This window comes from Callospermophilus lateralis, chromosome 15 (genome assembly GCF_048772815.1).
Source record: "Callospermophilus lateralis isolate mCalLat2 chromosome 15, mCalLat2.hap1, whole genome shotgun sequence".
Lineage (NCBI taxonomy): Eukaryota > Metazoa > Chordata > Mammalia > Rodentia > Sciuridae > Callospermophilus > Callospermophilus lateralis.
In genome coordinates, this window is record NC_135319.1 from 68,889,215 (window position 1) to 68,897,918 (window position 8,704).

The 8,704-nt window shown below is 42.5% G+C and overlaps 1 protein-coding gene and 1 pseudogene across 1 annotated transcript; both read left to right on the forward strand.

Annotated features, from left to right (window-relative positions):
- Positions 1–1,665: 1,665 nt before the first annotated feature.
- On the forward strand, positions 1,666–2,406 carry LOC143381428 (carboxypeptidase Q pseudogene; annotated as a pseudogene).
- A 3,660-nt stretch (positions 2,407–6,066) lies between these two features.
- Elovl3 (ELOVL fatty acid elongase 3) lies at positions 6,067–8,704 on the forward strand. Its single transcript, XM_076835212.1, has 4 exons — positions 6,067–6,167; positions 6,978–7,109; positions 7,871–8,022; positions 8,277–8,704. The coding sequence occupies exons 1-4, from the start codon at positions 6,067–6,069 to the stop codon at positions 8,702–8,704; spliced, it is 813 nt and encodes a 270-aa protein (XP_076691327.1).

An 8,704-nucleotide genomic window follows, 5' to 3' on the forward strand; every position in this document is an offset into this window, starting at 1 on the left:
TAGTTTTGAGCATTTACTGATTGTAAAACTAATTTAAAAATTCTACCATCCAGAGACAAAGTCTATTAGCATTTTGGTGCATTTCTGTCTAATCTTCTTTCTCTACATTGTTTTCTTCAATATTTTTCTCAACAAAAATTTTACAAATATTCTTTCCCTCTGCATTTAAAAACTTAACTTTACATCTTGAGAATTTCCTATCATTAACAGCACTTTTTGCCAGGTGTAGTGACATGCACCTCTTTTTAAAAAGAAAACATGAAAAGAAATTTAAAATACCTATAAGTTTTGGCCTATACCTCACCCACCCCATCAAATTATTTTACATTTTAGAGTTTATTTTCAACTTTCACCTTTAAAGACATCATAACTTTTAGATAATTGAGGTAATATAGTAGATATGGATTTAAATATTGTTTTTATTTCATATTATTTTATAAATATAGTTTCATGTTTCTACATTCTGGTAGATATAAGGTGTTCTGTGACATTAGTATTAAATAATTTAATCATCCATTTGTGGATTGATTCCAGTTCTGTATTATTTTAAGTTCCACTGGCATAAGTATTTTAATACATATAAACTCTCTTTTCTTTTTTGTTTACTTCACTGGGTTAAAACCAGCTGGCTCCTGCTAAGTATTACCTAAATGTGTTTTCAGAAGGATTGTATCAATTAACCTGGCTACTAGCCAAGTTTTAATAAATCTGTTCCTCAGTGCTTTGAACAGCATTCAGTATTTAATTTTTGTTTCATTTAATAGCTGTTAATCAGGAACATACTATACATAGTCCATAATTTGCATTCCCTTAATTACTAAGGAAGTTGAGTCTTTTATTTCTCTCAATACTAGGGACATAAAGTTATGTGCTTTGCAAGTGTACCTTTATGGCAGCAAATGAGCAGTACATTTGAAGGCACTGGAGCACATAAAATGAGCCTGTTTGTGTCCTTAGCCATGTATCAAAGGTTATAGGTGAGACTATAAATAAGCTTTTTGTGTAATATGTACATTTAACTCTTTATCTTTCCTATTTAAAACTATACACTTATTTTGTGACTCTCCCTTAAAATATTTTTAAAATTGTAGTTATAGATACATAATATAACATTTACCATCTCTAACCTTTTTTTTTTTTCCCCTGATACTGGGAATTGAACCCAAGGGCACCCTATCATTGAACTATGTCTCCAGCCCTTTTATTTTTTTATTTTGAAACAGGGTCTCACTAAATTGTCAAGGCTGGCCTCAAATTTGCCATCTTCCTGCTTCAGCCTCCAGAGTAGTTGGGATTACATGCTACACCACTTCACCCAGCTTGCATAGAGACATCCTAATGACCAGGCCACTTCTAGAAGAAATGATAGAACTTTGTGTCATATGGAAGAATAAAAAAACATAATTCCTAACCTGGGAGATTAGATAAATAGTAGTTGTGAAAAATAGCCTAAATCAATGGGGCCAGCTTGGAATCTTCAAAACAACATCTTTAAAATGGAGGCAATAGAGTGCCCTAGGAAGGAGAGGGCCTGGAGGAAACTAGCTTGAGTGCTCTTAAGACTCTGGGGGTTGAATGATGAAGAAGACAGCACCCTGAGCCCTGTCCCCCTGGAGCCCAGCAAGGGTCACTGTGGGCACAGGCACAGCAGTCTCCAAAGTTGTGCTGGTCAGTGGACATCTGGACAGCTGGGATGTTGGGCAGGGTGCCATGGATGATGGTGGTGGAGCCTTCATATCATGGGAAGCACTCTCACTTATTAAAGATCTCGGGCTCCGTCCAAAGAGGACTCTGCGCCTAGTGCTCTGGATTGCAGAGGAACAAGGTGGAATTGGCGCCTCCCAGTACTATCAGTCACACAAGGTAAATATTTCCAACTACAGTCTGGTGATGGAGTCTGACTCGGGAACCTTCTTACCCACGGGGCTGCAATTCACTGGCAGTGACAAGGCCAGGGCCATCATGAAGGAGGTGATGCGCCTGCTGCAGCCCCTCAATGTCACCCAGGTCTTCAGTGATGGCGAAGGGATGGACATTAGCTTCTGGATCCAAGCTGGAGTGCCTGGTGCCAGTCTACGTGATGACTTATATAAATATTTCGCCTTCCATCACTCCCATGGAGACACCATGACTGTCATGGATCCAAAGCAGATGAACATTGCTGCCGCTGTTTGGACTGTTGTCTCTTATGTTGTTGCAGACATGGAAGAAATGCTACCCAGGTCCTAACAACAGTGAGGACCAGGGCACTCTCATCCTTTGTAGCCAGGAATCCTGGGTCTGCAGCTTCAAGAAACTGTCCTTCGCAAAGCAAATTTATATGATTCATCTTCAGAACACAACTTTTTTATACTTTCTGTCATCCTCTGTTTTAGTGCTTCCTGAAATGTTTCTAGAATAAGGAATAACCCCCATCACCACCTAGAATCACCATATGGAAGGAATTACAGGGAGGGCATTTCTTTATGCCACCTTTTAAAAATATTATTTCTACTTTGAAAATAAATACTGAATGAATCTTTGGAAGACCTCCAGTTTTTATGGGTTTGCTTATGAATATTAAATATAATGATCAATTGTTAAAAAAAATAAAATAAAATGGAGGCAATAAATACTATTATTCATTTTGCTGAGAATGCTACCAAAATATACTGGAGATGTCAAATTAACATTTTTCTTTTCTTTCTGCAGTACTAGGGATCAAACCAAGGGCCAGGAAAACACTCTTTCACTGAGCCACACTCCCAACCCTCAAATAAATGTTTGAAAATGGGGAAAGAAGTTGGACTGAGAATGCATAGACATAGTAGGCAGCTATTTCGCATCACCTAATATGTTAAGTGACTAGTATTATGTAAACTTCCAAAGCCATACCCTGAGTTGTCCATCTTGCTTGCACCATGCTGTGGTTACCAATTCTTCCTTTCTGCTGACTCTTTCAGGAGAAGATGAGCTTGGAATATTTATCCTGGAAAAACAAAGAGTATCACCCAGATTTTCTGACTAAGGATTTCTTCCATATAATCTCTCATGCAATGAACCAACCAACCTACCTACCTTCCTTTCCTTCCTCCTTCCTTCCTTCCTTCCTTTCTTTCTTTCTTTCTTTCTTTCTTTCTTTCTTTCTTCCTTTCTTCCTCTAGGAATTTAACCCAGACGATATTTACTATTTACTACTGAGCCACATCCCTAGCCTTTATATATATATATATATATATATATATATATATATATATATATATATATATATATATTTTTTTTTTTTTTTTTTTTTTTTTTTGGACACAGGGTCTCACAAAGTTGCTTTGGGCCTTGCTAAATTTTCTGAGCCAGGCCTTGAACTTGAATCCTCCAGTCTCTCAACCTACTGAGTTCCTGGGATTCCAGATGTGAACCACTATACCTGACGCAACTAATATTTCTTGAATATACACTATGTGCCTAGTGTTAGGAGAATGATGTTAAGTAATAATGGAAATATTCTTTCCATTCATGGATCTCAAGGACTAGTAGAGAAAACTGGCATTGATCAATAAATCACTAAAACAACTAAGTAATTTTAAATTATCATTGAAAGAAAGAAATAGCATGCTATGAAAGCAGTAATAGGGGTACCAAAACAAGTTCAAAGGTTAGGGAAGGTTTCTGAAATTTTTTCCTTTTTTTTTCCTTCTTCCACACACACCTTCCCCAAGCCTCATCATTAAACTTCACACAAGAAAAGGTAAAACAGTTTCATTCGAGAGAAATCCAAGACTGAGTACTTTTTCTCTATGCATTTGTAAACTTCCAACTTCCATGTGTCTAGTCCAGAATATCTTGTCACTGACATTATCTGAATTGGAAACTGATACCAACCTTGGTAGGCAAGCAAGTGTAACTATTTACATTTTGCTGTTGAAGAATATTTAATCTGAGAGGTTAGGTAACTTGCCTAAAATCATATAGCCAATAGTTAATGGTAGCACTGGGACTTGAACTCAGATCTCATAACAAGTAGACTGCTATTATGGTTTGAATATTGTTTGAGTGTATCTTCCAGAAATTCATTTGCTAGGAGCATGGTACCCCCATGTAATGGTTTTGAGGTGGTGGGGGTCTTTAAGAGATGATTAGATCATGGGGGCCCTTGATAGAGATTAATGTAGTTCTTGCAGAGCTTGGTTAGTTCCCACAAGAGTTGATTGTTATAAAAGAGTGAGCTTGGCCCCTCCTCATTCTTTTGCTTCTTCTCTCACTATGTGGTCACTCTCAGATGTGCCCCTATCATGAGATGCCATCCACCATATTATGGTGCAGCCAGAATAACCTCTGGTATGGCTGTCAGATCTTGGTTGTTTTTCATTTATCAAGTACCCAGCCTCAGGCATTTTGTTATAGCAACACAAAACAATTAATTAATGGTGCAATCAGGAGCCACTGAAGCCACTAAAAAGCAGCATGACCTAGTTTAGGTTTTAGTCAATCATTTTCTGGATAATAGGACAGAAAGTGTTGGTTATCAAAGTATTGTCTGGATTATCTATGGAGTCAGAATTTCTTGGGTAGGGGCTCAGGAATCTGCTAATCAGCTGGGTTTGGGAACTTTTTTTTTCTGATTTCAGTGCAATAAAAAGAGAAGCACTGTATTAAAGAAGGCAGTGGTACAGCCAGTTAAGGTAACTACAGTGGTGGTTGCAGTAATCAGGTTAAAGGGGATGAGTTACAGAGAGAAAGGAATGTACATTTGGGTCAATTAAATGGCATGAACAGAATTTTTTTACTCCACCCTTCCATAGATAGGGAAGTGGAATTAGATCTCTACCTGGCTCCCATGGTTCCAGAGCCTTTGGGCTTTACTGTGCATAGTTGCTTATTTACATATTTTGATTTTAACTATTTTGCATTTATTTTTCTTAGCACTTGTCTTGCAAATTTCCATCTTATCTCTAACTGCCTCAAGTCTTGTAGTTCTCTTTTGTTTTCATAAAGAGTAGGAGAGAAATAAGGAATAGCCAAGTAAGCTCTTAAAAGTTTTAAAACATTTCTTTCTTTTGGACTGGGCATATAGGGGGAAAAGAATTAGATTTTATTAGACAAGCACAGACTGAAGAGAGTAAACAGCAGGCCTTGGGGAGATGCACTAGATCTCTGGTTCCTTGAACCCTAGGAGACATTTGGGAAACCCAAACACAATAATTTCAGAAGCCCAGGGGGTGACCCCATTTCCCTCTGCAAGGTTATTACTGGGAGTCAGACAGGAGCAGTTCAGGAATTCAGGAAACTATAAAGAAACCACAACAGCTTCAACAACCGCCTCCTCAAACGTCAACATCAACAACCTCAATAATGAAATTGATTAAAGTTCATCTCCCTCCACCCACAACCAGAGATCCAAAGCTCGGAGGCAGAAGGGACTACAGGAGCTCTTCATTGCCCAGCCTAGTTCTTCCTCATCCCACGCCTATTTTTCCCATTATCTCAAGGATCCTGGAAACTGCCTCCCCCATCTCTGGGTGAGGGCACCATGGCCAAGGACACCTCCACTTTATTCTCACTGCCAAGAAGGTTAAGATTAAAGCAAGCTGAGTCAAAGGTTATGGCCAGCAGGGCTGAGTTCTCTGCGAGGCCGTGGAGGATGAGCCAAGCAGGTGCAGTGGAAGTGATGATGGAGAAAAGGGTGGCAAAGTGGGCGGGGCCAGGGCCCACTATAGGATTCAGGGCCTCGCGGGGCTGGGCGGGCGCCTAGGGGCGGGGCCCTCAGGGATGATGGATGCAGGGAAGGGTGTGGCCCAGAGGCGGGACCAGGGCGTATCTCGGCCAAGATTGGATAACGGCCGAGCGCGGGGAGGGGGCCGAGCACAGTCAGGCCCGCAGTTCAGCAATTCGCATTATATACCCCGGCGGCGGCGGCGCGAGCCGGCTGGACTGTAGCTCACACCCAGTTCCGAGCCCCTCCTGCCTCTCCCAGGAATTTTCTTTCTGTCCTGGCTGCGTTCAGTCCCGCTCTGAGGTTCATTTTGTCCTCCACCCCGCAGTCTCTTTATCAGCCCTCCAAGCCCTGGACCTGGACGCCTGCAGAACCAAATGGTCACAGCTATGAATGTTTCGCACGAAGTGGGGCAACTGTTCCAGCCCTATAACTTCGAGATGTTCCAGGATTTAAGGCCCTTTTTAGAAGAATACTGGTGAGACCTGGGAATGGGGAAGGGCCAGGTGTGTGTGTGTGTGTGTGTGTGTGTGCGGTGGGCAGACCCTACTGTTTGGTCCGGGTGAGGGTTCGGGGTAGGCTGAAGGCCAGCAATGATTTTCTTAAAGAGCAAAGTTATAGGACCCCTCATACTAGCTCCAACCCATCGTTGTCCAAGGTGCAGGTAGTGTGGCACCTCGAAGAGATTAGAGCTAAAAGAAAGGATGCAGAAATGAGTATGGGGAGCAGGGTGTGGGAGGAGACAGAAGCCAAAGAATGAGTGTAGAGAGAACGGGTAGCTGAAGAATGAGGTTGATTAGAACCCCTCCAACCTGCTCTACTTAATTATCATGCTCCCTAAAAGCCCCATCATCTTTTCTGTGGAGACTGAAACAAAACCAGGGAGTTCTTCCAAGCTTTCCCGGGGCTCTCTGGCTTAGCCCTAAAGCTACCCCAGAGGTGTCTTTGGGCTGACTTTGTGCTCAAGCCAATTTGCCACAAACCAACCAATGCAGAAGCTATTGCCACATTCTTACACCACAGCCCTGGGTCATGGGCCAATGGTCATCAGTTTCCAGCCTAATAAAGAATGCAATAATCACCTTGGATATAGCCCCTACCCTGTGTTATAATTAACATGGTCAGGAGAGGACCTCCCACCACCTTTACAAATAAGAAAACCAAAATATCACATGGCTAGTAAGTGGCAGAGTTGGAACTCTAATCTAGACAGTAACCTGGAGAGATGAGTGGGCATTCCTCTGACCAACAGCCACCTTTTAGCCCATCTCTGCCTTCTGCCTGCCAGGACAACCTCATTCTTCATAGTTCTGATATACCTGCTGCTCATTGTTGTGGGGCAGAACTACATGAAGGATCGGAAAGGCTTCAACCTGCAGGGACCTCTCATCCTCTGGTCCTTCTGCCTTGCAATCTTCAGGTAAGGTAGTCCCTCCTCCTACCTAGTATTTAGACCTCCATTCCATCCCTTAAAACTTTCCAGAAACTCAGTTTTATTGACTCCCAACTTTTACCTTCTTCTATATTGCCCTTTTTTCCTTCTTTTCTAGACCCCAACCTGGCAATTTCTGCTCCATCCCTTTTGCACTCATGGAATCTGTACTTCCAATCTCTATAGCCTCAGCAGGGCATAGTGACACATGCCTGTAATCCCAAAGATTTAGGAGGCAGAGGCAGAAGAATCACATGTTCAAAGCCAGCCTTGGCAACTTATTGAGGCCCTAAGAAACTTAGCGAGATCTTCTTTCAAGATGAAAAATAAAAAGGTCTGGGATGTGCCTCAGTGGCTAAGCACCCCTCGGTTCAATTACCTGCCTCTAATACTGTCAGCAACTAACACCCTCTCCAAAGACTGTCCCAGTCCTTCCTTCCCATGTTTTCTTCCCCCAAATCCTTTGATTTTCCCCAAACTGCTACTCACTTCTTAGGCTTCCACCCCATCCCAAGAACACTAACTCTACTTTCAGTCTCAGCTCCCTTCACATTCCCTGGTATTTTCCAACCCTCATTTCCTGTGGAATACTGGATGAATCTATCAAATTGGCTCCAGGATCTCAGAATCTGTGATCTATTCCTCCTGCAAGGGTAAGGAGGTGATGGAGCACAAGACTTAGTGACCTTGTCAAGCTAGGGGAAGGGGTGGATTGATGCCTTACACTCTCTTTCTCTGTTCCATTTCAGTATCCTGGGGGCAGTGAGAACATGGGGCTATATGGGGACTGTGCTACTTAGGGGGGGCCTGAAGCAAACTGTGTGCTTCACCAACTACATTGAAAATGCCATAATCAGATTCTGGTCCTGTGTCTTTCTTCTCAGCAAGATCATTGAACTTGGTGAGTGACAAGACTTTGTCTCTCTGGTGCCCAGTGAATCACACCCTTCCTCAGAGCCCTCCCCTCACTCATCATATGGAGAATACCTTCCCCACCTCTAGGTCCTAACAACACATGTCACCTAAGCCCTTCTTCAGGTTCTTTGCCACAAAAACTCCTCCCCGCCCTGAGAATTCCTCCTGGGCCCCTACACCCAATGTAGAGGGTGGTCCTAGCACTGGGAGGTTTGCCAGCTATAACTTCTTATCTCCCAGGAGACACAGCCTTCATCATCCTGCGCAAGCGACCACTCATCTTTGTGCACTGGTACCACCACAGCACAGTGCTACTATTCACAAGCTTTGGATACAAGAACAAAGTACCTTCAGGTGGTTGGTTCATGACCATGAACTTCGGTGTACATGCCATTATGTACACTTATTACACTCTGAAGGCTGCCAAAGTGAAGTGCCCCAGGATGCTTTCAATGCTCATCACCAGCCTGCAGATCCTGCAGATGTTTATAGGAGCCATCATTGGCATCCTGACTTTCATCTGGAGGCAGGAACAAGGGTGCTACATCACAGTGGAAGAATTCGCCTGGTCCTTTGTCTTGTATGCCACCTATTTCATCATCTTTGCCCACTTCTTCCGACAAACCTACTTCAGGCCCAAGGTCAAAGCCATGGCCAAAAGTCAGTGA